The sequence below is a fragment of the Propithecus coquereli genome, unplaced genomic scaffold (genome assembly GCF_000956105.1).
Source record: "Propithecus coquereli isolate 6110/MARCELLA unplaced genomic scaffold, Pcoq_1.0 Scaffold515, whole genome shotgun sequence".
NCBI classification, from domain to species: Eukaryota; Metazoa; Chordata; class Mammalia; order Primates; family Indriidae; genus Propithecus; species Propithecus coquereli.
Window position 1 is genome coordinate 169,784 of NW_012151008.1, and position 27,545 is coordinate 197,328.

Below are 27,545 nucleotides of genomic sequence, written 5' to 3' on the forward strand. Positions count from 1 at the left end.
TTTCCTTTCCTCGCAAGACTGAAGCCTGGCATGGGGAAAGGAGAAGCTATTTTAAATGGCACACCTCAGGGTCAAATCCCCCAGTCCCTCCCCTCCTCAAACAGATAACCATCTGTCCAAAACACAAATCCGATCACTTCACTCTCTGCTTGAAATCCTTGGTGGCTCCTCACTCCTCAGAGTGAAGTCCTGGTTCCTGCGTGGGCCCTGCAGTAGCCTCGGTGTACCTTCCCAGCCTTGTCTGCTCCTTGCCACGGGAGCCCCCACATTGCCACGCTCCTCATCTCCACGCGTGTACACATGCTGTGCCCTCTGCCCAGACTGCCTTTCCTACCCTTCCCCCGCCTGGCAAACTCCTCTTCGACCCACAGGAGCTGACTTAGAGGACTGGCTTCCCAGGCTGTAAGGAGCTCCCACAGTCCCCCGTACGTGTGCAAACATCCCTCAGCCCAGGCACCCTCACGCCTGGGGTACCTCTCTTCCCCACTAGGCTGGCCTCCAGAAGTTCAGACACTGGTCCTTGCAGGTTCCCAAGCCAGAGTGTGGTGCACAGTTCATGTTCAGTATGTGTTTGCTGAATGAATGATGGAGGCATGGGCTGTAAATTAGGGTGGGATCCCAGCAGACAGGAGGGTGAGGTCTCTCCTAAAGTGTATCTGGGAGAACTGGCTGGGGCTGGGGGAGGGGAGGGCCAGGGATGGTTCCTGGGGGAGAATGTCACCGAAAAGAGGCCAGTGGGACCAGAGCCAGGGAGGGAATACAGGACAATCTGAAATCCGACTCCCGAGAAAACAGACCAGCACTGTCCTTCCTGACAACAAGCGTTCTGGCCCTCCCTTCCACCAACTTTCCTTCTCTAAGGGATGGGTAGGGGTGACCCTAAACTCACAGCTGATGCTCCCTGAAAATCATCATGGAGCTCAGGATGGAAGGAGGGAGACAGCCCCAGTCCCTGCCTCTGGGGACCCCAGAATCAAACTGCTAACCCCTTGGGAACTTTGTCCTGCAGAGGGTCAACTTCTGTGATGTGGAGGCCTTGGATGCTCCCCCTACCCCCCACAACCTCCAGGGCAGCAGCAGGCTCCAGGCCAGGGGAGGAGATGGTGAGCAGGACCCCCAGGCTGAGTCATGCTGGGAAATTGCACATCAGTCCACTCTAGAACCCCCAAATGGCCTGAGGATTGTCCACCTCATTAACTGGGATGAACAGTCCTAAAACATCTCAATCTCCCACCTCTGGCTCCTAAAAGGACACTTCTGATCCAACCCATGGCTTTTTCCTCTTCACCTGTAGACATGGATAGGAAAGTTCCCTCTGAAGTCTAATTTTCCCTCTTGCTGCTAGAGATTGGTAGATTGGTTTTTTTAAAAGCAACAAAACTAAAGCCACAGCCGTTTTCCGTGGACATGGGCTTTATTGGGGACTCCTGGGGAAGGGGAGGAGCTAGGGTGGGTGGGTTGATGGGGCGACAGGCTTCTCTTTTTTAATTTAGTGTATGTTGCATGGAGGTTAGGATGTGTAAGAACAGCTGTAGCAGTGAGAGGAAAGGAAGAGAGAAGATCATAGAATGGACACGTTCCTTAGTGAAGGAATCCAGGACCAGCATATGGGGACTAGGGGTGGGGAAGGAAGGTACCCTTCATATAGGAGACTTAACCAAGGTCACTGTTTGATGCCAGCTTCCCTAACCCCCATCTGCCCCATCCCAGTTCATGCCTCACATGCCTGCCCTGTTAGTTCCCTCAACTTCCATTGCAGACTAGGGGGATGAGGATGTGGGGGGTGGTGACACCCTTCTACCCTCCAGCACCCTCGCCAAGGAGAATTACTTGCTCCGACCTCCCAGCCAGGATCAGGAAGCCCAGGGTGCAGGCAGGAGCACAACTGTGTCCCTCATCACCCCTCTGCATGTTCTCCCCCACCCTGGCCCCTCACATGAGGTTGCAGCTCTTGGCTCGATCCTTATGTATCTCGCCCTCATTCCCCCGGTCTGGCCGTCCTGACAGCTGAGCAGACCGCTGCAGTCCCCGACGTGAGTCAGTACGGCGCAGCTGCCTATGACCACGGCCAAGGGAGGCCACCGTGGCCACATGGAAAACATCCCTGACACTGCGCTCAGAGGACCGGGAGGAGCACTCAACGTAGGACACAGCCCCCACCTGCTTGGCCAGCACGGAGCCCTGGAAGAGAAGTGCATGGGAGAAAGTTATGGGGCTTAGCCTGCAGCTCAGCAAGGAGCATGGAGGCTGTGGGCTGGGGTTGAAGGTCACGGCTGGAGGTGGTCAAGGGATCAGGTCAGAGGTTAGAGGCCAGGGCAAGGGATGAGTCAGGCAGGGTGGTTTCAAATCAGAGATTGGCAGGGGTAGAGGTGAAAGGTCTAGGCTGGGCTTAGTTCAGAGGTCAAGGGTCCCACCTGCTCATGTGTCACAGGGATAAGCCTCTGCTTGGACAGCTCCCTCAGTGTGGCCAGGTCAGTCCGCATGTCCAGTTTACAGCCAACCAGCACAACCTTGGCATTGGGGCAAAACTCCTGAGTCTCCCCTTGCCACTATTTGGGGAAGAAAATAGAGTTGTGAAGGGGTAGAGGGAGACAGAGGGTGAACCCCTGCTCCATGCCAGCAGCACGCCCTTCCTTCCTCACAGCACGCAGAAACCACCCATTCCTCTGCACTCTCCCATGTCAGGCAGGAGGTGGGAATGGTAGGCTTGGGTCAGAGCAGGATGGGGTGAGAGAGAAAGGGAGAAGAGGGATGGGGTGGGGATGAAGGGTCAGGGCCCTCCTTCTCCCTCAGTGGCCATGAGGGGTCTGCCAGCCTGGAACCTTCCCATTCCCTCTCCCCTTCCCCATACTCTCTCCTGGGAACAGATCCGTCCCACACTCCCCTCCCCCACCTGGGAACTGGGGCTGCCCTTGCTGACTTCTGTCCATTCACCAGGGGCTTTTCTCATGGAAATAGGGGCCTAGAGAGGAGGCCACTGGGCTCTCCTGAGCTGGGGATCAGCATTCCCATCCCCTCCATCTAGGGCTCCCATCCCCAAGGAGATGGAAGAGCAGATAAGGAATCCCTGGAGTACTCCTCCCTTCCCTTCCCCATCTCCCTCAGTGCTGCATCCAGCTCTGGGGACTGATTTTCAGAAGGGGGATGTGGGAAGGTGGGGGTGGGGCAGAGTTAGAGAGGGATGAGGGCTTCACCCACTATCCAGCTGATGGCCATGCCCCAGCCATCACACCACCCCCCCCAGCTCATGTGTCAGGACCATGGGATCCGGTCCCCATCAGTCCAGCTTCCCCAGGCTCCCACCTTCTTGAGGACACTGTCCAGTGTTTCTGGTCGGCTAATGTCGAAGCAGATGAGCACAGCGTCAGAATCAGGGTAGGCCAGAGGCCGGACATTATCATAGTAAGAGGAACCTGAGGGAAGACAGGGAGTAAGGGGACAGATGAGAGGACTGAATGGGTGGCAGGCCTGGAAAGGAATGGGCGACCTTAGACATCCTGGTCAAGGGGTGCTGGGAGCAATCACCAATACCCTTCATGGCATCCGTGTTTCCCAAGGAGGGGAGCAGGTACAGGAGAGGTGAGAGGGTGGGAAAAAGCTCTCTGCTTCCCTAGGGCTTTCTCTAAAAGTAGCAATCCTGAATCTTTTCTGAGTTTTGGACCCCTTTGAGAAGCTCATGAAATCTATGGACATTCTCACAAAATTTTGCATGTGCTTTCTGGGCTTTGACGGACATCTAAAGCCCTCCAGGGAACTCATATAAAAATAAAAACCCTCCCCATTTTGGAGGGAGGGAGAGGAGAAAGAGGGGCAGAGAAAGCACTCTCCCATCCTCTTAGGACTTGACCTCAGATTTCTCTAGTCCAGTATAGACAGTGTAGAGAAACGGTTCCCATGGCCACCTCCCCACCCAGGAAATTCTAAATGTCTTTTCTAAATCCAGTCCCATGTCCTAAGAAACATGTTCCAAAATAAAAGCCATTCCTTCCCAATTTTCCCAGGTAGGCAGAACCCAGCTGAGGGCTCAGATACTAGTCTTTCTCCTCCAGAATACGGTTTCTGTCAGGCTCAGCCAGCCCTGCCTCAGTATCCCAGCAGAAAATTGATTTTTCCTTTCTCCTAGAATTGGATGGATGGGTTGGGCTGACCAGGAACCTAAGGGTCTAGCCAAGGGACAGGTCAGGGTGAGCGGCCCTGGAAGTCAGGGTGACCCCAGGGGACTTGGCTACCTGAAGTGTCCCACATGTTGAGCTCAATGCGGCGCTTGTCGATCTCAAAGCTCGCGGTGTAGTTCTCAAACACGGTGGGGACATAACTCTGCAGACATGCATGGGTCCACATGAGATCCTCTCTCCAGTCCTCACCCCAGACAAATGCCCTCCTCACTCCCACACCCAGTCCATCCCAGCCCCTGGACACAAGTTGGTCTGGGATTGGGCAAAGGGGAGATCCTGGAAGCTGCTCCCTCCGAGAAATCTCTGCTAGGCTCCCAGAACCTTGCCCGGTCCCTTCAGCCCCCTAGTTCTTCCTCTGTCCGTTGCCCAGGACTCCGACATTTCCCCCCCCCCCGGCGCTCCTCCTCTGGTTCTCTCAAACCCCATCCATCTCACCCTGTTCCCTAATTCCTCCCACCCCAATCCTCTGCAGTCTTTCCAAAGCCCCCAACGCCACCCCCCGGCCCTCCGAGCCCGGGTCTCTTGTCCCTGGTTACCCTGGCGCCCGTTTCCATCCGTCTCCCGGGCCCCTGTCATCCACCCCCAGCTGCCTTAGCGCACCGCTCCCAAGACGCGGGTCCCTCACCCCGGGGTAGGCGTCCTTGGCGAACACCTGCAGCAGCGCCGTCTTGCCGCACTCTGCGTCTCCCACCACCACGATCTTGCAGCGGCCGCTCTGCCCCTCCATAGTCCCGGCTACGCGCCGGCCTCCCACGCCAGCCCCCTCCCGGGCCCCGCCGCCGCCGCCGCTGCCGCCACCTCCCCCGCCGCTGCAGCTGCAGCCGCTCGGGCCGCCGACACCGGCATCTCGCGGGCCCGCGCCGAGCCCCCTCCCGGGGCCGCGGCCCCCCTCCGCCCCGCCCCCAGCCCGGCAGCCGCGCCCCCGGCCCCGCCTCCCACCCGCACGCCCGGGGGGCGGGGCCCTGGGAACGCGGGCCGGGAAACCGAGGCCCGGGAGCGGGGATCTGCGCTGCTGTGGTCTAAGGGGTCCCTGCCGGTTTGGGGCGGGCCGGACCGGCTTACTTGACTTCTTTAGGGATAGGGGCAGGGAGGAGTTCGAGTGAAGTTCTGAGGGTTAGGGTGTGAGCGGCACACGCGCGAGGTTAGGGCCTTCTTTGTGCCCACGCGTGCACGCAGGTGTGCTAGTGCGGACACGCGCGGTGGCAGCCATCCACTTCTTGAACACAGGGGGGCGAGAGATAGCAGGGCAAGGAGGGAGTCTCTTTGGTTTTCACTCCCGCCTCCACGCTCATGTCCCGGCAGGGGGTCTGGGGAAATGCGAGGATGAACTCCAACACACGCACCCGGACAGTGGTGACATCATAGCTTTCCGTCCCCATGGCAACGGGCGGCTGGTTCTGGGGTTGTGGTGACTTAACAGCAGGCCTGGACTAACAAGGAAGCGTGGACTGAGCTCCTCCAGCCAAGCGCTGGGTGGAAAGTTTTGGGGGAGCTGCGTCCTCTGGTGGATGCTTGGGGAGACAGAGATGGGGTCGAAGAAGAGAAAGATACAACTGCCAGAGTGACAGCCCTACTGGAGCCAGAGCCAAGCCCAAAAGTCATTGCAGGCTTGATTCTGAGTCTAACAATAATAAAATCACTGCTTTGTATTTGCATGCCATCTTTTACTTTTTAAAAGTGCTTTCTTATATCGAGGATATTCGGTTTAATTTTATATTGTTCTAAATGACCCTGTAAAGATGACTAGAACACGCAGCAGCATCACCATTTTACAGAAGGGAAACTGAGGCACAAAGCATTAACCAAAATCAAATAGGAAGTTTTAAAGGCTCGGTTTCCATGCTCCTAGTTTGCCACTGCAAGACCACACTGAATAGAAGTCTCATCCCTCCGTGGGTTATGGGTAGAGTCAGAGCCTGAGGCACAACTTAGCTGGGTTCCAGTCCACAGGTGGCTGGCTCCCCAAATCTGATGTAAGCTCGTTCTAGGATTGCTGGAGTACAGTGGTCTCATCACAGCCCACTGCAACCTCAAACTCCTGGGCTCCAGTGATGCTCCTGCCTCAGCCTACTGAGTAGCTGGGACTACAGGCGTGCACCACGACGCCCGGCTAATTTTTCTATTTTTGTAGGGACGGTGTCACTCTTGCTCAGGCTGGTCTCGAACCCCTGAGCTCAAGCGATCCTCCAGCCTCGGCCTCCCAGAGTGCTAGTATTACAGGCGTGAACCACCGCGCCTGGCCCCCTTAACATAGTTTTTAGTTTGCAAATCACAGTCTGCATGACCGCAAGAATGTTCTTAGGAGTATCTGTTCCCCGACGTACCCGGTCTCTCTTTTCGCGTTCTTCAGGCTTGTGCAGCGGCGGCCCTGGCCCTTTAAGACTGAGCGAGAGGCCCCGCCCCGGCCCGGCGCCCCGCCCCGCCCGCTGGAGCGCGGGGCCAAGGCTCTTCCTGACGCGCGCCCCGCCCTCCCCAGCTGCGCACTCGCGGTCCAGCTGTGCGCACACGTCGGGAGTCCCAGTCATGTCCGCGGAGAGAGAGGCAGCCGAGGCGGCCACCGTGGAGGCGGCGGCCGAGGCAGGGGCCGGGGAAGACGCCTCTCCGCAGCCCCCGAAAGCCGAGGCAGCGAACGACCCCCACCCGCCGGCGGCTCCGGAAGGGGCGGCTGCCGCCTCGCCGCCGCCTTTGCGCTGCCTGGTGCTCACCGGCTTTGGTGGCTATGACAAGGTGAAGCTGCAGACCCGGCCCGCCGCACCCCCGACCCCTGGGCCCGGCCAGCTGACGCTGCGTGTCCGGGCCTGCGGGCTCAACTTCGCCGACCTCTTGGCCCGGCAGGGGATGTATGACCGGCTGCCGCCGGTGCCTGTCACACCGGGCATGGAGGGCGCGGGCGTCGTGATCGCCGTGGGCGAGGGAGTCAGTGACCGCAAGGTGAGCGGGGCAGGGCAGGGAGGAAAGGGAGGGCTGCGCAGGCCACCGGACAGGGGGCACGAGTGGGCGAGCGCCGGGGGTGTGGCATGGCGGGAGAAACTGGCACGGACCTGGGTGGACGGGCATGGAGAATGTAGGAAAGGAACTTATGTTTTGGGGCTCTTGGAGAACGGGACTTATTTAGTGGGGGAGATGGAGTTATCGCCCCTTTCCTAACCGTTTTTAGTTGTGGGCGCCGCCGCCCAGAAGCGGCCGCCGAGGTGGTGGTGGTGGTGGGGAGGGGGAAACAATAAGGCGCCCATGCGCATGCGCGCAATGACCCTACCGCCCCTACCCGCCCCCCCATTAAAACCACACCTGTACCCCTGCCCACCAAACACTCCCTGGGTAATTGTGGCCGGTGACCGTGAGTCACGGTTAGTGCCCCCTTTCTCTGAGGGAGCTTGAGGAGCTGTATAGTGAGGGTTGGGCGGGGGCGCAGCGGCCGTGCCAGAGCCCTAGTCACATGCAGCCCCGTGGTCTGCGGGGGTGTGAGGCGGCCCCTCCCCAACAGGGCCAGAGAGACGAGACACGCCCATCATGGAGGAGAGGGAGCTTCGGTCCCCCACCGCTGCCGGCCTTACACTGCCAGTCTGGTTTTGGGGTGGGGGAGGTGGGATTGGATCAACGGATCTTTGTTTTGGACTTTGTCTCCCGTGACTGCAGTATCTCCTCCTCCTGTGACTCAGTCATCGGGCCACGAGCCGGGGCTGCCCTTGGGAACATCCGGGCGGAACCCCTCTCCGCCTTTGTAGCGAGGAGGACCCCCATTTCAGAAACCCTGGTGTCTGTCGGGGATTTGGACTGGGGTGGGGAGGTGTGGCACTGTGAGCAGGTTGGCCCAGCTCTGCCGGTCTGATTCTACTTCTCATTTATCATTAATCTTGGCCACAACCCTGGACACCGGAGAGTTCCAAATGATCAGATTTTTGAGAGACCTGGGATGAGGCCTCAGTGAGTCATTTGCTTAGGGGTTTCTTTTCAAATCAGGCCCCTGCAAGAGAGGCCCCTCAGATGCAGCCAGACCTGCCAGCCCCAGCTACCAGAGCGGGATTTGTTGCAAACAGCTCCTCCTTCAAAGAGCTCCTCCTTCAGGCCTTCTCCCTGAATTCAGCTCTGGCCCCACCCTCTCACTGACTTCTAAATAATCCCACTCTTCAGAAGGTGCTAAGAGGAATTCTGGTGGGGGGAGAGGGAGTTGTAATTCATGTTACCTAACCTCCCCTCCCCACACTTTCCGCCTGGTAAATACAGGATATCCTGTCCAGGGCAAGAATCTGATGTAAGAGCCTGGATTCTGTGGGGAGGGCCTTCCCTCTGTCCTGCCTCCCTCCCTGCTGATATCTGGGCTGGGGAGGGGTCATGTGGCCCTGATCTGTGATGGGCGGAGGGTTAGGCATGAGCCAGGGTAAGTGAGATTTGTTCTGCGCCAAATCTAGCCATGACCTTGACTGACCACTGCACTCTTCCCAGCTCTTCTGGATTGTTTCTGCACCTGCTAGTCTTGAGTCCCAGGTAAAGGACTTCAATCCCCTAGACCTCATCTCAGGCCAGAACTTTCAGGGAAAGACCCCAGCCTCCCCTCAGGCCTCCTCTTCAATGGAGTGTGGGAGTTTGAGGACATGAAAAGGGACATATGTGGGAGTCCCATCCCCCTTCCCCATAGACCCTAAGTCTCGTTAATATACAGAATTCCCATCATTCCTGGCAGGGACCAAGACAGACCCAGATTGTCCCAGAACAGCACCCACACCTCCCTCTCCATACTCTTCAGAGAGGGAAGAGAGGCCTTCCTTTCTCCTGAGATGCCCTGCTTCCGCCTGCCCTTCTCTGACCCCACTTGCTAAGCTGGAGGAAAAGTTTCTGTTATTTTTGCCTCTGTCCCCTCCTACAAAGAGGCTCTGATGGGGGAAAAAGCCCTTTCCTGGTGGGGGGACTGTGTGGCTCTCCCTGTCCCTCACCCCTCCTGCACCATCCCTGGGTGAAGGTGTTCTCTGGGTTCCCAGTGCTAGCTCAGTACTTCTGAGGTGATCACACCCAGCCCTAAGAGCTCAGAGACCTTTACCTGCGCTCTGGTATGGCCCTTACCACATGCCACCCTCTTCCTTCAGTTATTTGATTGTGTGACTTCCCCTCCTTGCTGCTATTATTATCATGATTATTAGCTAACATTAATAAATGCTTACTGTGTGCTAAAGATCATCGAATGATTTTTTCCCCATTTAATCCTCATAACTGCCCTAATTTACAGATAAGAAAACTAGAGCTCAAAAAGGTTAAATAATTTTTATTTGCCCAAGGTCATGCTACAGTAAACACTGGAACCCATTTTTGAAACCAAAGCAGTTTGATCTCTTCAACAACACTTCATGCGACCCTAACTGTAAGCTTCTTGCATTCAGGGATCTTACACAATAGTGATGTGTGAGATCTGTAAAATGGAGATAAGGATAGTATCTACCTCAAGAGCGGATGTAAGGATTATTTGAACATTTATATACAAAGCACTTGCAGTTGGGCTTGGCCCTCGGTCAGCAGTCAGTAAAGGTGAGGTGGTGTTGATGACGATGATGATATTATTATTAGCGTGACTACCACTGCTGCTTCTACTGCCACTTCGTCTGGAAGAGGGTCTCATACCTAGTGGAAGGTCAGTAGATTGCCTGTGGCTGAATGAATGAGTGACTGAATGATGTTCTTCTTCCATTCTTCAAGGCAGGGGACCGGGTGATGGTGTTTACCCGGTCGGGGATGTGGCAGGAGGAGGTGACTGTGCCAGCGACCCACACCTTTCTGATGCCTGAGGCCATGACCTTTGAGGAAGCCGCTGCTTTGCTGGTCAATTACGTCACAGCCTACATGGTCCTCTTTGACTTTGGCAACCTACGGTCTGGCCACAGCGTCTTGGTACACATGGCTGCAGGTGACAGGTCCCCTCCCTTTGAACTCCTTCCTTACCCCACCCAGATTTCCGTCCAGGCCACTTCCCTGCAGCCTGTCTGGACTGTTGTCATGGCAACACCAGGCTGCCTTGGCCTGTGGCGCCCAGAGGCCTCTGCAGTGTAGTTGCCGTGGCAACATTCAGGCACCAGGTCCAGCCTGGTGTGCTATCCTTAGCAATGTGCCCTTACCAAGCACCCCCTCTTGTTCAGCCACCCTCCCCCAATTCTCAATCATGGAAATTGGACATGGGCCCCAAAATGAGCCTAGACAAAGTGAAGGTGATGGACTGGGTCCTTGGGAGGCTTGAATAGAGAGTGGTGGCCGGGTGGCTCCTCATCCCCAGCTTATGCGTGTCTTGCTGCAGGGGGTGTGGGTATGGCAGCTGTGCAGCTGTGCCGTACGGTGGAGAATGTGACAGTGTTCGGAACGGCCTCGGCCAGCAAGCACGAGGCGCTGAAGGAGAATGGGGTCACACACCCCATCGACTACCACACGACTGACTACGTGGATGAGATCAAAAAGATCTCCCCCAAAGGTGGGGGGCAGGGCACGGGGGAGGGGGCAGAGGGCCAGGAGGGGGTCTCCAGATCTGTGGATCCTAATGCTGATCCTACTGCTCCCCCTACCCTGTGACAGGAGTGGACATCGTCATGGACCCTCTAGGTGGGTCAGATACGGCCAAGGGCTACAACCTCCTGAAACCCATGGGCAAAGTCATCACCTATGGTGAGTTAGAGGGCCAGGGACGGAGAGAGGATGTTAGGGGCCGGAGGTGGGCCTAACAGGTGGGATATTGGGGTCCAAGGCCCATGAGGAACAGGCAGGGAGTCAGGTGCCCTGTAGGGAAGATCAGGGTTCGGAGTGGTCCTGTATGGTGCATTCAGACTGCTGCCTCCTGGGTGCCAGGCACCTTCATTCTCTGGCTTTTCATGTGAGTCATAGTAAATTCTGTGTTATCTCTGTGCCCCTGTTTGGCGATTATTCCTGAACAACCGGTCTGCCTTCCTTGTGTCCTACCTCCCTGGGCTTCTTGGGCAAGGTGCATTTTCATTTTAAAAATATTTCACACAAAAAGTAAACACATAAAGCTTAGAGCAATTTTTGAGCAGCCAGAGTTGGTTCGGGCCTGGTAACCAGCAGGTTGGGAATTATCCTGTCAGTCCCTGGCACTGGTATGGATAATCGCAGGAGGTCCACAGGGGGCGGACGAGCATAGATTCAGACACACAGGGAGGTGCCTGGCACCTGGATCCATGGGCCATGTCACCTCGTCCATCAGGAATGGCCAACGTGCTGACCGGCCCCAAGCGGAACCTGATGGCCCTGGCCCGCACGTGGTGGAATCAGTTCAGCGTGACAGCTCTGCAGCTGCTGCAGGCCAACCGGGCTGTGTGTGGCTTCTACCTGGGCTCCCTGGACGGCGAGGTGGAGCTGGTCACTGGTGTGGTGGCCCGTCTCCTGGCTCTGTACAACCAGGGCCACATCAAACCCCACATTGACTCGGTCTGGCCCTTCGAGAAGGTGAGTGTGATTATTGTGCAGGGAGGGCCTGGGTAGGACCCTTGGGGGCTGGAGTCCCCAGGGGAGGAGTTGGGCTCTTGTTGGAGGGGTGTCGTGGCACTGGGAGCAGCAGCTTCCCTTCCTCCCCAGGTGGCTGACGCCATGAAGCAGATGCAGGAGAAGAAGAACGTGGGCAAGGTCCTCTTGGTTCCTGGTCCGGAGAAGGAGAACTAGGGCAAGGGGCTGGGGGGCCCTAGAGACCTGGGAAGGGGGAAGTTGGGAAGCCATGTCCTGTTGACCATCAGACTGTCGCATTTCATCCTCCATCGTAGTGCTGTGCCCTCCTCCCCTGCAGGTCTCCATGCTATGACTGCTCCCCTGCCCTGTTCTTTCTCTTTGGCCAGGGCTGTGCCCACCCCCCTTCCTGCCCTTGGAAGAGGTTGGGAAGTGACCACTTGGATGTCTGGGCCCTGCCAAGGGGACAGGGAGGGTCAGAGGGAGGCCGGCTGCTTCCTGCCCCCACCCTTTCCCCGGGCCTGCTGTGCTGCTTTCGTCCCAAGGTCAGCCAGTCCCTCCCGCCTGTTCTGTGTGTTTCCACCGCTGTCTCACCTGCCCCCGCCCCTGCCCCACCACCTCCCCAAAGAATCAGAATGTCAGCTCAGGATACGGGGCCAATCTGTGCCAGTCCAGCATGTACCTGTCTTTCCCTAGTGTCCCTTCAGTCTGGGCCGACCAGCGCCCACCTCTGGGCCTGACCAGTCCCCAACCTTGTCCTCTGTCCCCAACTTCTTAAGCACAACTGGGCTTCTTCCACCTCCAGGTTTTCTGCCATTCTTAACCAAGGCTGCCTCTTACAACAAGGGCGGGAATCAGACCTGCTCCCCTAGGTCACCACTCTGGGAGGGATACAGAGCCCCCCACCCTTCACTGAGTTCTCTGGATTTGTTCTCAGTGCCTTAGCGATGAAAACCTGTGCTTGTGTGTGTGGCAGGGGCTGGGGGGCTGTCGCCCACCTCCTTCTCCACCCCTGTACTCCCCAGTGCCTTCCTCGTTCTGGTGGAGCTGGGGTTTCACTCCTCCCCAGTCCCACAACACTGCCAAAAATCTGTGTGTGCGCCAGTGGGTGGGGGCCAGCCCCTAGCCTCCTGGGGGAAGGGCAAGAGCAGCCACCGTCCTGGTCTGTGCCATGTCCTGCCTCTAGCCTGGATGAGGAGAGGGGCGGGGAAGCTTCCTCGGCCTTGCAGATAGGTGTGACATTTAGTAGCCAGAGCTCCCAGAGGCCATGCTGTCTGTTTCTTGTTCTGGGACCAAAGTAAAAATCAAAGCACATTCCCCTTGCAGTCAAGGGAGGCCCGACTGCCTTCTCAGAGCAGGGAGGCAGCTTTTTAAACTCAGCCCCAAACTTTGTTTACATGGGTGGGAGGTGGAGCAGGGGAGTACAGAGATGGGTGGTCAGGACCTGGGTCACTGGGAGCAAAATGGGGATGTCCTGGGCAGAGGGTCACTCCTCTGCTTGCTGAGCTGGGATTAGGGAGGGTTACTGCCCCAGCCGTTGCAATGGGAGGTGGTGGGGATGGGCTCAGCCTCTTCATTGTCTAAATGAGGCCTGTGAAGTGCGATTTTTGCTTTTGTGTATCCCACCCCATTACCGCAGCTGCCTTTGTGTTTGTGTCAATAAAAAGCCAAACCCTGGGTCCTGGATGTTGCCTCTGGGAATGGAGGGACAGGGGCGCTGGGGAAGGCCAGTGCTGCTGGCAGAAAGTCAGGGCTGCCTCTCTCCCCTTAGCCTCCTTCCGTGCCCAAATCAAGTTTCCTTTCCTGAGCAAAATGAGGAAGAACATCATGCCATGCAGGCGCTTTTACTGTTCTCGGCAGCGTTTCGCAATGTGTGACCCCTGCCCCCTGTTGGTGAACATAAAGATCTCTTACATGGGGGCCCTGCCCCAGCCCTGGTTTGAGAACCTTGGCCAAAGGGTGGGAGTGATGGGAAGGGCAGTCCCCTAGCCCTACTCAGAGGCGAAGATGGCCACGCCACGCTGTCCCGGGGGCACAACTGTCAGGGCCTCCACCTCCCCGCCCCCACGGGTAGGCTTCTGGAAGTGGATCTCCAGGATGTCGTGCAGCTCTGGGCCATCCAGGACGTCGGGAATGTTGAGCACCAGCACTGAGCGGGACACTGGCCGGGACCTGACCTGGAAAAGGAGCCAGGAGATGGCAAAGCTCGTGGGAGTAAGGGGCAGGGCTGAGGTGAGGCAGGCAGTGCCCTGGGGCGTGGGGGGAACGCCTGGAGGGGCTGGTGGCAGATAGGCGGTGGGGGGGCTTTGATCCTGCCCCTGGCAAGTTTCTGGCAGACAGATGCGTTACTGGCCGGCCCCCATTCTTCACCCCGCCACTTAGCCACTTACCTCTGCCTTCTGGATGTCCCCACTTACATAGGGGGAGACTGTCAGAGGGACCAGCTCCCCGCCCAGTGGCACTCTGAACTGGCCAGTCTGGCACAGGCGCTGGGCCACTGTGGGGAACAGGGAGGGATGGACCTTTAGCATCAAGCCCTCTCCTCGCTCACGGCCTCATGCAGCCTGTACCCCAGTCTCCCCCGCAGGGCTCTTACCCCCGTCCTTAGCAAAGCCCAGCATGGCACTCCCTTGCAGCAGTTCCCGGGTCTCCACATCACCTCCCCCGTTCCTGGTCTTGCCAAAGAAGATCTCCAGCTTGTCCAGCAGCTCCTCCTCACTCAGCCTGAGGCCGGCAGGAAACCCACTGACCAGCACCCCCTGGCCACTCATCTGGCTGGACACCTAGAGGGAGATAGGAAGGGATGGTCCCAGACACAGCCCCGATTCCCCGTGCCCAGGTACATGGCACCCCTTGCCTGGGCCAGGACCCTGCCATTCTGTCACCTGAATGGTGGTCACCGTGGGCAGCTCCAAGGGCTGGACCTGCACCCGCAGCCGGCACTCCTCCATGTCAATCACATGCTCCTTCTGTTGCAGCACCCGCTCAGCCACTGGTGGCGGGGGGGGACAGGGTCAGTACTGGGGAACCTCCCCACCTCCCTCCTGAGGCTCCCCGAACTCACCTTTGGGGTCGTCGAAGGTGACCAGAGCAGAGCCTCCAGGCAGAGGGCAGCAGATTCGCAAGTTGGAAATCAAAGACTGGGGCACTTTTCTGCCCCGCTGAGTGTCTCCTCGGAATACCAGGGGGATCGCAGGCACTGGGAATGGGAGCTGGAGGTGGGGGAAGAGAGGCTGGTACAGTCTTCAAGGGTAGGGGTGTACCCCACTCCCTCCCTGGAGGAAGGTGCTCCCAGTTCCATCGTACTGATACCTAGTGCCAGGGCCGAATACGTTTGCTGGGAGAAGACGGGATTAATAGACGGATGAGAGTTCAAGTAACATACTTGAAATCACACAGCAAGAAAGTGGTAGGCCAGGAGTAAAACTAAGAACTCGCCAGCGTTTTCTACCAGACCACACCTGGTCTCCCACCTTACCTCGTTTCTGGGCGAGTCCCTGAGCTCCCTCTTCAGCTGCTGCAGCTCCTGCAGCCTCATCTTCAGTCTGGCCTGCTCCTCCTGCAGGGCGCGGAGGGCCTGTTGGAGCAGAAGGGAACAACCGGACATGGGCCTGTTGGAGCAGAAGGGAACAACCGGACATCCACCTGCCTTCCCAGAGGATGAACGAGCCCAGGGCAAGGGGGCTTATTCTGGACTCTCCAGAAGCAGAGTTGATGCTCAGCCCAGAACAACTTGACCCCTGTACCCTGCCTGGGCTGTCCTGGCCCACTCCCCCAGGGCTTGGCTGGACTCCTTTCAGCCACTCTAGGTGGGGCAGGAGCTGCAGCAGCTGCCATAGCTGGTTTGTGGCTGCAGATCTAGAGTTCAACACCACTGATTTGAGCCCCTGCTGTGAGGTGCTGGGCGCTGACACAGCGGTGGAAGATAAGGGTCCTGCCCTTAGGCCTGCCTGATAGTACTCAGATAGTGCCCGGTCACGTGACTGACTGCAAAGGGCAGCAGGAGTCTGGGGGAGGGACCGTCCCAAGGGGCAACACAACTAGGGACTCCTCCAGGAGGAGTGGCTTAGAGCTGCACAATGTCATACAGTGATACCCTTAGCTAACATTTACTAAATACTGCTATGTGCCAGGCACTGTGCTGAGCCCTCCATATGGACTATATCACTGAAGCCTCACAACAGCCGTAGGAGACAGATGCCCTCTTATCCTTAGTTTACAGAAGGAAACTAAAGCTCAGAGAGGTTGAGCAACCCGTCCAGTCACTTGGCCCTGGGCAGTCTGACTCCAGGCCCCACCTTGCTAACCTGTGCTTCATGGTAAAGAAACCAAGCCTGGGGTGGGAAGTAGTTCACCCATCTTCTAGCTTGTCCCTTAACTGCCACACTTTCCACTGTACCAAGCAGCCTTTCAGGCTGGTTGTGATCTGGAGTGGGTCCAAAGAGACAGCTGACATCATAGGCATGGAAGTGACACCAGGGAAATGAACAAATGCACCTTTGTTTATGGGAGGGAGCAGACATCCGCCCCATGGCAGAGTTCACCCTGTGGTTAGGAAGCCGATAAACAAGGTGAGCTCCAAGAAGTGTGAGCTCACAAGGGAAGTCGGCACTCTGTCCTGGTCATCTCTGTATCCCTTGAGTCCAGCAAGATCTCTGACACAGAACAGGTATTCAGTAAATGAGTGTTGAATGAATGAATGAAGTGAATGAATGGTAGGATAGGGGCACGTTACAGAGTGATTGAAGAAATTCCGCGTGAGTTCATTCTATTTTAAGCAGAAGAAAACTAGAGCTTGACCAAATCGTGGTGGTTTGTGAATAGTAAAAAGAGTCCCTAATTATTTGTATTTTTGTAAATCCGAGATTGCAAACTCAGTGCCTTTAAGGGCCAGTTAGATGACATCGACGCGTCAGGGGAGCCATGCGGTGTGATAGAAAGTCCTGGGGACTCTGACAAACTGGAGGGAGCATGTCACCACTGAAGTGAGTGATCTCTTCTCAGCTCTACCCAAGTTTTTACCCATGGAAATGTTCCACTATTCTATAGCTTCCCATTTTTAAGGGAAATCAGAAATCTGGATTTTGATTTGAAAAAGATGGCTCCATTAAAAAAATATATGAAGCCAGGTGTGGTGGCTCATGCCTGTAATCCCAGTGACTTGGGAGGCTGAGGCAGGAGGATCGATTGAGAGCCAGGAATTCCAGTCCAGCCTGGACAACACAGCAAGACACTGTCTCTAAAATAAAATATGCTAGTGGGCTGGATTCAGTCCTGGATTCAGTACATCCTCTTTTTACTTCTGCATTGAATCTTGATCCCATCATACACAGTGTTTGAAAATCTAGTAATTGGCAATTTTAAAAAATATTTATAATTGATAGTTTAATAAATAGAATTTCTTAAAGAACTATTCAAACAGAGGAGTTTAGATTTGATATCAGTAGGAAATAGGGAGCTAGTGAAGATTCCTGACAGGGAGAGTGAAGTGATGGATGTGGTGGTTAAAAGAGCTCCATCCGTCAGTGATGGCAGGATGAACTGGAGTGGGAACCTCAGAGTCAGGAAAACAAATCCAGATTCCGTGGCTCTAACTATGGCTGACATGACAGGAGCTAACCCAGGCTTCTGGCACTGGGCACAGAAGGGACACATGCAGATGAGCGCAGGTCACAAGGAAAGCCTCGAGAGTCCATGGAGTCTTGCATTAAGGAGACAGAAGGGAATAAATCAGAGACAAGGCCAAGGTGTCAGACCTGGGTGTCCCAGAGTCTAATATAATGCCACTGACCCAGCAGGCAGGGGAAGTGAGCCAGGGGTTATTGAGGGCCTGCTACATGACAGGCATAGTCACACTCCATCTCACACAAGTGTCAAAAAGCCCCCTCTGATTCCCCAACTCCCTACTGAAATTTTTTTTTTTTTTGAGACAGAGTCTTACTCTGTTGCCCTGGCTAGAGTGCAAGAGTGCAGTGGCATCATCATAGCTCACTGCAACCTACAACTCCTGGGCTCAAGGGATCCTCCTGCCTCAGCCTCCCAGGTAGGTGGGACTACAAGTGAGCCACTATGCCCGGCTAATCTTTCTATTTTTTGTAGAGACAGGGGGTGGTCTCACTCTTGCTCAGGCAGGTCTCAAACTCCTAACCTCAAAGTGATCCTCCCGCCTTAGCCTCCCAAAGTGCTAGGATTACAGGCATGAGCCACTGCACCCAGCTGAAACTTCTTTCTTAAAGGACCTTCTTAAGAACAACACAGGCTATGCCGGGTGGAGTGGCTCATGCTTGCAATCCCAGCACTTTGGGAGGTCAAGGTGGGAGGACTGCTTGAGGTCAGGAGTTTTAGACCAGCCTGGGCAATATTGAGAGCCTCTACAAAAAATAATTAAAAACAAAAATTAGCCAGGCATGGTAGTGTGCACCTGTAGTCCCAGCTACTTGGGAGGCTGAGGCAGGAGCATCACTTGAGCCCAGGAGTTGTTAGTTACAGTGAGCTATGATGACACCACTGCACTCCAGCCTGGGCAACAGAGGGAGACTGTCTCTCAAGGAAAAAAAAAAAAAATGTAGTCTTTGAGTATACCTAGGCAGGGGTCAGGAGAGACAAAGGAACACAGAGAAGAAAAGGAAGGCGTGGCCAGAGACAAGCAGGGCCAGGGCCAGGGCCAGGATTGGTAGTGTCTCAGAGGCAAAGGAGGAGAGAGGAAACAGATGAAAGAAAAAGAGGGCTGGGAGAAGGCCACTCGCTTGTTTGCTCACTTGCTCATTCGATTAGCTACTAAGCATCTGCCACATGCTGGCCCCCATTCCAGGCTCTGGGGACATAGCAGTGAACAAAAGAGACAAAACTTCCTTGTGAAACTCATGTCTTAAGATGAGCCAAACAACAAACAGAATAAGTAAGATCTACAACATGTCAGTGATAGTGTTATGGACAAAAAGCAGGGAAGGGAGAACAGACAGTGTTGGGATACAATTTTAGATGGGGTGGTCAGAGGAGACCTTGCTAAGATGATTGTTGACCACATACTTGAAGGAGATTCATCTGTGAGGAACATCTGGGAGAAAGTTCTGTGCAGTGGGAACAGCAAGTGCAAATGCCCTGTGGTGGGAATGTCACGTGTAGTTGAGGAATAGCAAGGAGGCCAACATGGCTGGAGCAGAGGCTGGGGGAAGAGTGGCTGGAGATGGAGTCACAGAGGACACAGAAGCCAGATCATGCAGAGCCTTTTACCTGAAGACAGGTGGGAAGCTGTAGGCAGGTTTGACTTTTAAGGGGATTACTTGGCTATCCTGTAAATAACAGATGTAGAGAAAGGGCACAAGCAGGGATGCACTTAGGAGGCCATTGCAGCATCTGGTGAGTGCCGGTGGTGGTTTGGACCAGGACAGCAGTGGAAATGGTGAGGAGCCATCAGAGTCTAGACTAATTGAAGTTGCTGATGGATTGCAAGAAGGACATAGAAGAAATAGCAGAGTCTGGGATGACTCTAGGCTTTTTGGCCAGAGCAACTGGAAGGAAGGAGAGCCATCTGACGCAGTGGGGAAGACTGCGTGGCAGAGATTTGGGACAGAGGATTAAGGGCTTATTTTGAACATGATAGGTAAGAAGTGTCTCTGTGAGATCCCAGTAGAGTTGTGTTGTGGCAGTTGCCTCTACAGATCTAGCATTCTGGGAAGAGATTTAGGCTGGGAATATAAATTGGGGAATTGTCCTGGCAGAGAAGATATTTAAAGTCACAAAACTAAATGAGATCAACAAGGAAGAGCGTGTAGACAAAGAAGAGGTCCAAGCGCTGATTTCTGTGGCATCCAATCCTAAGAGGTCAGGGAAACAGCAAAGATCCAGCTGAGGAGAACGCAGAGGAGCTGCTATCGAAACTGGAGGGAACGCAGGAGCCCACAGCTGAGCCAAACGCTGCAGACCGGCCAACCAAGACGAGCGATGAGACGATGAGATGTAACCACTGAGATTTAGCAACTTGGTAGGTATTTGCATTTGGTAAGAAAAAACCAGTCCTACTCATCATAAGGAAATGATCAGAAATTCACGTACAAGGATTAATGTAGCCTTGTTTACAACAGAAAAAAAAAAGAAATTTATATGTCCAATAACAGAGGAATAGCAAAATAAATATAATATTATGTAGCAATCAAAAGACATGTTATTGAAGAATGCGGAATATGGAAAAATGCTCACAATAAGCCAAAAAAGCAAAATATAAAACTGTATATAATGTATGATTCCTATTCTGTTGGTGGTTTTTTGTTTTTGTTTTTGAGGCCGGGTCTTGCTCTATTTTTTTAGTAGAGATGGGGTCTTGATCTTGCTGAAGCTGTTCTCAAACTCCTGGCCTCAAGCAATCCTCCCACCTCAGCCTCCCTGAGTGCTAGGAGTGAGCCACCAGGCCCGACCCCTATTCTGTTGATTCTGAAAGTTTTAATTGATAAGGATATTTATTAATGCATAAAACTACATTAAAACTCTGGGAAAATAAACACCAAAATGTTAACAGAGCTTGTCTGTCAATTATGAATTTAATGCTGTATTAAGAATTGTATTAATACAGTGGTGTTTTCTGAACACCGCTTCCTTCCTTTTTGATATGTAAAGGCCCTTTAAGAAAGCAGTTTTAGCAGAGGTAGGAGCAAGGTGGGGGTGGACCAACTGTCCTGGGGAACTGGGGTTCTGAAAAGTTGGCAATAACAATATTAACAATAACAAACCGTGTTGAGCGCTCAGTATGTGCTAGGCAGTGGGCTAAGTTTTTACTGTATTAACTTATGGATTATCTAGTTTAATACTTGCAGCATAATTCCTGTAGTTTAATTCTTACAGGTAGGTATTCTTGTGAGAAAGTATTAATATCATTCCCATCTTATAGATGAGGAAATAGAGCTTAGACTGTAAACTTTAGAAAGGCTAATGATTTGCCCAGGGCCACACAATGCAACATGATCAGGATTTGAAACCAGGCAAGCTGGCTCCAGAGGCTGTGGTCTTTCTTATACTTTAGGGGCAAATGAAAAATTTCCAAGCGAGAGATCTCTGTGTATTTGTAACAGAAGGGGTAGTATCCGGGAGGGAAAGGCTGATAAAACTGGAGAGAGGGCGAGATTCATTCATTTAACAGTGTTTACTCAGTGCCTGCTGCATGCCAGACACTGTGCTAGGCACGGGGGATGGATGATGACCGGGAGGGACAGGGCATTAGTCCTCACAGAGCTTAGTCTAGCACAGGCAGGGGCATTCAGGAGTCCGGGTGGACCAGAGCAAAGGAGGAACACCTCTTCCTGGACCTGGAGAGGGTCCGAGGTTGAGCTGAGATTTAACTACCAGGAAGGGAGAGTCTTGGAAGATCTCAGGGGAGAAGGGTATATCACCCATGAGAACAATTCTTATCTGGGTCACATAACCCTGAGTATCTGATGGAAACTATGGATTCTCCTTCCAGAAAAATGCACATAGGAATTCACGGGCTCCTATGGCACTGGTTATGAGAGAATTCTGTCTTTGAGGCAGTGGGTCAGGAAACCAACTCCATAGGGGAGAGGAATCCCAGCCCTGCGTTTCTTCCCAGCCCTTCAGCAGGTCTAAGAGATGTGCAGGGGGAGGCCTGGCCACTAGATCCTGAGATAGCTGCAGCTTCCTGGCCAAGAGAGGGGCTCCTCTGTTTCTCCCCACTCCCATCTCCCTCCTCCCCACTTACCTCATCAAGCGTTGCTGACATGGGCCTGGGGTCCGTGTGGCAAGAGCTGAGGCTTCAGAGCTGGGCACATAGTGGCAGAGTCTACCACGACTGAACTCTTGCTTCTATCCTCTGAGGGGTTTTGGTCTCCTCCAGCCCGAGCAGGGCCTGAAATACGCTTCCGAAGCTTCTGCAAGCAGGCTGTTTGCTTCCACTTTCATTTCAGCGAAATCCCTGCCCCTTTGGTGCTCACGTGCCCCCAAGCTGTAGCTTCCCCAGCCCTGGGAGGAGCCTTCCAAGGACTCCACCCAGCTAGGAGGCCTCAAGAGAAGCTACCTCACAGCAACTGCAAACTGAATGCTGGCCCCAATCGCCATTCCCGGACAAGCAATCCCAGCACATGCTCCTCGTGGCCCTTGCTTTGTTAATGGATATTTCCCTAGAACCTAGAATGATGTTGGCACATGCACACTTTGAAAGAGTAATCGCTGAATGAGAAATGCAACCAGCACAGATAAATTCACAAAGCTGTAATAGTGGCCAGCATTGGGAGCTTGCGTGCCCAACACCATTCTGCTTTACATGAATTAACTCTTCAAAATAACCCCCAGGAAGTTGGTTCTATTTTTCCATTTTGCAGATGAGGAAACTGAGGCACAGAAATTTAGAAACTTGCCCAAGGTCACAGTGCTAGGAGGCAGAGAAACATGTATCCAAACTTGGTAGCACGGTATTTATTTGAACTTGGGCCTCCAGGTAGAGGGGAAAGAACTTGCAAAATCTTTAGTCAAAAGAGGGTTTACATTCAGTTCCATTTCTGAGACCCTGAGTAGGCAAGCTACATAAGAGGAGTGTCTCAATATAGATGCCTATTAATACTTAGGGGTGAGAAGATTCAAGTCAAAAAGTACATAAGGCACAGTGCATAGTACATGTTCCCTAATAGTTTCACCTGGTCCAGGGTTTCTTTCACTAAGTTACTTACCTACCCTGTTTCTCAGCCCCTGGCCCCTCCCCCATCACAGGTGGAAGTGTGGTACCAATTACAAGACTTCACAAACTGGCCTGTTTGAATTCTAGTTCCAGCTAGTGACTGGAGAAGTGTATCATCAGTAAAACAGGGTCACAGTCAAGCATCCAGCGAGAGGTAAACTGATGGATCAGCTCTTTCTTGCACTACACAACAGTGGCATAACCCAGTGCCCAAGCCCCTTGAACCCTATCTTTCTGATACTCTCTGCCAGCCAGGGCCAGTTTGGGAAGCTCTTCCTTGTCTTACCAAATGGCTGCTCTGGGCTCAGGCCTTCATCACTGGCATCCACCCCAACTACCCAGGGCATTTCTCTAGGGCGGTCCCTGAAAACTTGCTAGAAACACAGACTTACTACATCAGTCTGAGGGGACTTTGGGAATCTGTGGTTTAATCATACAGGTGAGCTCCACCTGATCTAAGGCTTGAGACCCTCAGGTTAGTGGTTCTCAGTTTGAAGTACGTGGCGCCCACTCAGGGGCTTTTGGTTATCTTAAGGGAGAAGGGACAGGGGCAGGTCGCAGCTCAGGTTCTCCTGGCATGTAATGGGTAGAAGCCAGAGAGGATAAATAACTCTGCACAGGGAAGAATTACCTCACCTAAAAATGTTAGCAGTAGCCCTTTTGGCACCGTATGTCACCCTTTACCCACCAAGCACAGCCAGAGCATTAAAGGATTATCAGGGCCGAGCGCGGTGGCTCACACCTGTAATCCTAGCTCTCTGGGAGGCCAAGGCGGGTGGATTGTTTGAGCTTAGGAGTTCGAGACCAGCCTGAGTAAGAGTGAGACCCCCGTCTCTACTAAAAATAGAAAGAAATTAATCGGACAACTAAAAATATATAGAAAAAATTAGCCAGGCATGGTGGCACATGCCTGTAGTTCCAGCTACTCGGGAGGCTGAGGCAGTAGGATTGCTTGAGCCCAGGAGTTTGAGGTTGCTGTGAGCTAGGATGACGCCACGGCACTCTACCCCGGGCAACACAGTGAGACTCTGTCTCAAAAAAAAAAAAAAAGAAGTAGTGCAATTCTCACAAAGCCAGATTTAATTTTTTTAGAGACAGGGTCTTGCTGTGTTGTCCAGGGTGGCCTTGGCCTCCCGAGCAACTAGGATCACAGGCGCAAGCCCTTGTGCCTGACTGGATTTAACTTTCTAGTTTCTCCACAGCCCCTCATCCACTACCCAGTATCTCTTATCCTTTCAATGCTTCGAATGTTCTCCCTTTCCCAGTCTGAAAATACATGCAGCAGGCAGACACAAGGATTTCTTTTTTTTTTTTTAAATATTTTTAATGACCAAAACAAAAAACGCTTAAAACCGCAGCTTCTGGAAGAACCACTTATTCTTGCCCGTCTTGTACCTAGAAGGGGGGGAAAAAGACACCAATGAGGAGAGGAACAGGAAGACAAAAGCCTTTTCATGGGGAATAGTGACACTGTACCCGAATATCCATTGCCAAAGCCTACTTACCTCTCTTCAAACTTGACCTTGGCCTCCCGTCGGGCCTTGCGTTTAAGAGCAGGGTCTCTGAAGACATCCTTGTTGACAACAGTTTTGTCCAAGGGTATATCCACAGAGTACCTGGGGACAACAGTGGAGAGGCAGCATTAGCCCCTGTACTGCCAGGGCTAATCCCAAGTCCTTCTGGGACACTGGGGAGTCAAGCCTGACTCCTTAGGAGTAATTATCAAAAGCTGTGTCCTGATGACATTCTTTGGAAATCCACACTTTAACACTCACTTACATGGATTCAAGCCACCAAAAAATCTCAACACTTCATCATCAATTTCCCACAGCTACTCTATTTTTCTAGCTAAGAATCATCACATCAGTCCTTCTCTACATCCATCACAGCCTAGCTTTCTACTACTTGGAGCCATTTACTCAGTGTTGTTCAAGTTCTGCCAATGCAGCCAGTCTCACGAGAACACAAAAAAGCCAGGCAGCTAGTTGCCTCAACCTCACAGCATCCCAGAATACAGCTCTGCCCTCTTATGATCAGCAAACCAAGAGTAAATGTGCAGTCCCAGCAGCAAACTTTAAGGTACACACTACTGGGTTCTGGCAATTATTATTTGGACTCTCAATTCTCGTACTTCTTTAAAACCCTTGTACCAAGACAGCATATGTGCTGTAGAATACTGTGAAAGGCGAGGACTGAAGGGCTCAGCAAGTGAATAGATCAACTGGGGGAAGGCTTGCTTTCACTCTCAACAACCTGTTGCTGGGGCTACAGGGCAGTGGTGTCATCATAGCTCACAGCAACCTCAAACTCCTGGGGGCAAGGGATCCTCTTGCCCCAGGCTCCCCGAGTAGCTGGGACTACAGGTGCATGCAAGCACACCTGGCTCATTTTTTTCTATTTTTTGTACAGATGGGAGTCTCATTCTTGCTCAGCCTGGCCTCAAGTAATCCTCCTGCCTTAGTCTCCCAAAGTGCTAGGATTACAGGTGTGAGTAGCCAGCACCAGGACTACCAACCATTTTTGAAAGACTATAGTAATTATTCTTGAGGGTGGAACAGCGGAAGAGAGCAGATCAGACCCTATGTCTGTGTTTACTGTGGACAGAAAACAAATGTAAAATTTATGCAACTCAAGAGGATTTTTTTCAGGTGAAGAAAGAAAGAGATAAAATACAAGCTTTGAAGAGACTTTTCAATACTGTATGGCTAAGTCAGGGAACACAAGACAACAGGATCAGGGCTCCAACATGGATGAAAGAGGCAAGACTAGAAACCGTGGCCGCTTTACAAGTTGAAGAGTGACAAACTGGAAGTGACACCCCTTCCCAGCATCGGAATGGCTGTGAGATTATCTCCTTGTTCAGCAGGGAAGAGAGAATAAAAAAAAAAAAAATCCAGTTCTTGAAATGCTCACCTTGTGGGCATGAGGTGATTGTAGTTATAAACTTTCACAAAAGACTTGATCTTTGATCGCTTGGCAATCTTCTTCTTGCCCATGGCAGCTGTCACTTTGCGGGGATAGCGGTCAATTCCAGCCACCAGAGCATGGCTGTAGGGACGGTCTGAAGTGCCATCATCAATGTTCTAAATGAGCAAGAATTAAGACTTGTTACTCACAGAGGGCCTGTTTAGGCTCTGTGCTAGACATAGCGAATGTATAGAAAAAATACCCCCACCCCCAGGTCGCTGAGACCCACCATTGTAAAGAGAGAAAAACCAGAAGGCTATGCTGGATGCCCAAAGAATTAACAGGACAGTGTTTATTTCCACTAGGAAGACTCTGGAAAGGCCTATGAGAGGCAAGAGATTTAAAAGTAAGAACAACAGTTAACACCAAGGAGTGCTTGCTTTGTGCCACGTTCTGTTCTCAGGACTTTACATTTACTAACGTCCTCTATGATTACACTTTTAGTAAAGGGCAGAGCCAGGACTCCAACCTCAGCCTAACTCCAGAGACTAGTCTCAGGTAGATGGGAGAAGGGGTAGGAAGGGTACTCCCGTGTCCCCGCAACAGTAAAACCCACTAGTATATGTGGCCAGAGTCTGGTGAAATCTCGCAAGAGGCTCCAAAAACGTAGGTAGGAGGCAAACAGCAAAGGGCTAGAATATAAGTGACCATTTGACTAAAAGCAAATTCTCTTTTTAAAGAATCCCAGCTGCAATGACTACTACCTGTGTGACGTCACGTAAATTAGACACCTCTAAACTTCAGCAGTGGAAAGGAACCTCCCTCCTGTGGCTACTACAAGGGCTGCAAACACCACCACCTGGAAGGCAGCGGTGGGCACCAAGCAAGCATTCAATGAATGTTGGCCACTATTACTATTAAAGCCTTCTAGGTGGAGACCGCGTTATGCGTTAGGTGCCCAATTCAATTCACATTTGTTTTTACTTTGCGTCTTCCTCTCCCAAAAGCTCTCATGCAAGAATGCATTCACCATTCCCCCCCACCGTGCTCAGCAGCTACTGCCCCAGAAGTAGGTCTTGAAGTCCAAGCCTGTCCGCCCTCCGCAGCCGGCCCGGTCCCGGGACGCCAGGGCGTAGAGGCCCGCGAGGCTGGTACCTTCACGATGACGGCTTTCCGTCCGGAGTAGCGTCCGGCCAGGACCAGCACCACTTTCCCGGGTTTCATGAACTTGCCCATTTCTGCAGAGAGCAAGAAGGGGCCGCTTAGAAATCTGTGAAGTCAAAGAACCCCTGAGCCGATTCCTGCCCGCAAGCCCGGGGCTTGGGCCCAGGACTTCAGACTGCTCACTGCCGTCTTGGCTCAGGCCGCCCGCGGGTTCTGCTCGCAGGACAAGATCGGCTACGGAGTCGCCAGAGACCCAGGAACAGAACGCACCCGGCGCTACCCTGGCCCTCGACCCCCAGAACGCGGATGGCGGCGGATTGGAAGACTCTTCCCAACCTTCAACTCACCGACGGCAACAAGCAGGGAGTACAGCAGAAAGGAAGAACGGGCACTTCCGTTAACCTTTCACCCCGGGGAGGGCTGACCTCACTTCCGGTCCTGCCCCTCAGGCCTTGCCGCGCTGGGTGGGTGGTGCTCAGAGTCTGTGTAGCGGGCGAAAAGAAGTTTGTGAGCGGACAGCAGGGTCGGGCAGCTCATTCATTTGAATCAAACTTTATTAGCAGCTCCAGCAGCAGACAAGAGCAAAGGAGTCTTGTCGCTGCCGAGTGGAAGGCGGAGCAGCGGCGGCGTGTGCGCGCGCACCCTTTAGACTCAGCCGCTCGGCTTGGTTGTAGTTCCCCTCTCTGGCGCTGGGAGGGAGTCATAGTCTGAAATTACCTTTTTGTCTTGGAAGACGCAGGGAACAAAATAGGACGTTTATTGGTGCCTACTGTGTGCATTGTTAGGCTAAAGAAGGGGGAGACAAACATCAAACAAGGGTATTTGCCCCCAACATTCAGAGTCTAGTGGTGTCATAAGACATTACCAAGTAAGTAGAGGGAGGTTAATGAGGCCGAGTCAGTCTATTTATGTACATTATCTGATTTGGTTCTCATAATAATACTAGGAGATGGGTACTATTATTACCTCCATTCTACAGTTGAAGAAACTGTGGTTCAGAGAGATTAATTGGCCCAAAATCCACAGTAAGTGGTGGAGCTGAGACTCAGACTGAAGCAGTCCAACTCCTGAGCCCACAGTTTACCCAGTTTACCGTGTCAACATACTGAACACCTCCTCTGCCCCAAGCAAGATATTAGGCACTTTGTATAAGTCGACAGCCTCTTTAAACCTCACAGCTCTGTATCTTG

The 27,545-nt window shown here is 53.2% G+C and overlaps 4 protein-coding genes across 6 annotated transcripts; 1 reads left to right on the forward strand and 3 right to left on the reverse strand.

Annotated features, from left to right (window-relative positions):
• Positions 1-1,395: 1,395 nt before the first annotated feature.
• Positions 1,396-5,018, reverse strand: RND2 (Rho family GTPase 2). The gene is made up of 5 exons (XM_012656651.1): positions 4,801-5,018; positions 4,230-4,317; positions 3,304-3,413; positions 2,415-2,549; positions 1,396-2,181 (listed from the first exon to the last, which is right to left on the reverse strand). Exons 1-5 carry the CDS (start codon positions 4,900-4,902, stop codon positions 1,933-1,935), a joined length of 684 nt encoding a protein of 227 aa, XP_012512105.1. The 5' UTR covers positions 4,903-5,018; the 3' UTR covers positions 1,396-1,932.
• A 1,649-nt stretch (positions 5,019-6,667) lies between these two features.
• On the forward strand, positions 6,668-13,281 carry VAT1 (vesicle amine transport 1). 2 transcript variants are annotated; one of them, XM_012656660.1, is made up of 7 exons: positions 6,668-6,902; positions 7,011-7,106; positions 9,861-10,068; positions 10,453-10,623; positions 10,725-10,814; positions 11,368-11,609; positions 11,739-11,973. In XM_012656660.1, exons 1-7 carry the CDS (start codon positions 6,699-6,701, stop codon positions 11,820-11,822), a joined length of 1,095 nt encoding a protein of 364 aa, XP_012512114.1. In that variant the 5' UTR covers positions 6,668-6,698; the 3' UTR covers positions 11,823-11,973. The 2 variants fall into 2 exon arrangements, with proteins under 2 accessions (XP_012512114.1, XP_012512113.1); XM_012656659.1 differs by having other exon boundaries at positions 6,699-7,106; positions 11,739-13,281.
• An 82-nt stretch (positions 13,282-13,363) lies between these two features.
• IFI35 (interferon-induced protein 35) lies at positions 13,364-21,510 on the reverse strand. Its single transcript, XM_012656662.1, has 7 exons — positions 21,313-21,510; positions 15,082-15,180; positions 14,668-14,815; positions 14,489-14,595; positions 14,200-14,386; positions 13,994-14,100; positions 13,364-13,780 (listed from the first exon to the last, which is right to left on the reverse strand). The coding sequence occupies exons 1-7, from the start codon at positions 21,331-21,333 to the stop codon at positions 13,595-13,597; spliced, it is 855 nt and encodes a 284-aa protein (XP_012512116.1). The 5' UTR covers positions 21,334-21,510; the 3' UTR covers positions 13,364-13,594.
• Positions 21,511-23,596: 2,086 nt separating this feature from the next.
• RPL27 (ribosomal protein L27) lies at positions 23,597-26,779 on the reverse strand. Of its 2 annotated transcripts, none has more exons than XM_012656663.1 (5): positions 26,703-26,779; positions 26,347-26,429; positions 25,198-25,367; positions 23,790-23,900; positions 23,597-23,679 (listed from the first exon to the last, which is right to left on the reverse strand). In XM_012656663.1, exons 2-5 carry the CDS (start codon positions 26,425-26,427, stop codon positions 23,631-23,633), a joined length of 411 nt encoding a protein of 136 aa, XP_012512117.1. In that variant the 5' UTR covers positions 26,428-26,429; positions 26,703-26,779; the 3' UTR covers positions 23,597-23,630. The 2 variants fall into 2 exon arrangements, with proteins under 2 accessions (XP_012512117.1, XP_012512118.1); XM_012656664.1 differs by lacking the exon at positions 26,703-26,779 and adding an exon at positions 26,626-26,692.
• Positions 26,780-27,545: the final 766 nt, after the last annotated feature.

Excerpts from the sequence above, each read along its gene's own strand:
- RND2 (XM_012656651.1), bottom strand. The coding sequence starts at position 4,902 with ATGGAGGGGCAGAGCGGCCGCTGCAAGATCGTGGTGGTGGGAGACGCA. Across the intron at positions 3,414-4,229 it reads CAACATGTGGGACACTTCAG|GTTCCTCTTACTATGATAAT; the intron begins GTAGCCAAGTCC and ends GTCTTCCCTCAG. Across the intron at positions 2,550-3,303 it reads TGGACAGTGTCCTCAAGAAG|TGGCAAGGGGAGACTCAGGA; the intron begins GTGGGAGCCTGG and ends TTCCCCAAATAG.
- VAT1 (XM_012656659.1), top strand. The coding sequence starts at position 6,699 with ATGTCCGCGGAGAGAGAGGCAGCCGAGGCGGCCACCGTGGAGGCGGCG. Across the intron at positions 7,107-9,860 it reads AGGGAGTCAGTGACCGCAAG|GCAGGGGACCGGGTGATGGT; the intron begins GTGAGCGGGGCA and ends CCATTCTTCAAG. Across the intron at positions 10,624-10,724 it reads CAAAAAGATCTCCCCCAAAG|GAGTGGACATCGTCATGGAC; the intron begins GTGGGGGGCAGG and ends ACCCTGTGACAG.
- IFI35 (XM_012656662.1), bottom strand. The coding sequence starts at position 21,333 with ATGTCAGCAACGCTTGATGAG. Across the intron at positions 14,816-15,081 it reads GGGACTCGCCCAGAAACGAG|CTCCCATTCCCAGTGCCTGC; the intron begins GTAAGGTGGGAG and ends CCCCACCTCCAG. Across the intron at positions 14,596-14,667 it reads CACCTTCGACGACCCCAAAG|TGGCTGAGCGGGTGCTGCAA; the intron begins GTGAGTTCGGGG and ends CCCCGCCACCAG.
- RPL27 (XM_012656663.1), bottom strand. The coding sequence starts at position 26,427 with ATGGGCAAGTTCATGAAACCCGGGAAAGTGGTGCTGGTCCTGGCCGGA. Across the intron at positions 25,368-26,346 it reads GGAAAGCCGTCATCGTGAAG|AACATTGATGATGGCACTTC; the intron begins GTACCAGCCTCG and ends TTGCTCATTTAG. Across the intron at positions 23,901-25,197 it reads AATCACCTCATGCCCACAAG|GTACTCTGTGGATATACCCT; the intron begins GTGAGCATTTCA and ends TGTTGTCCCCAG.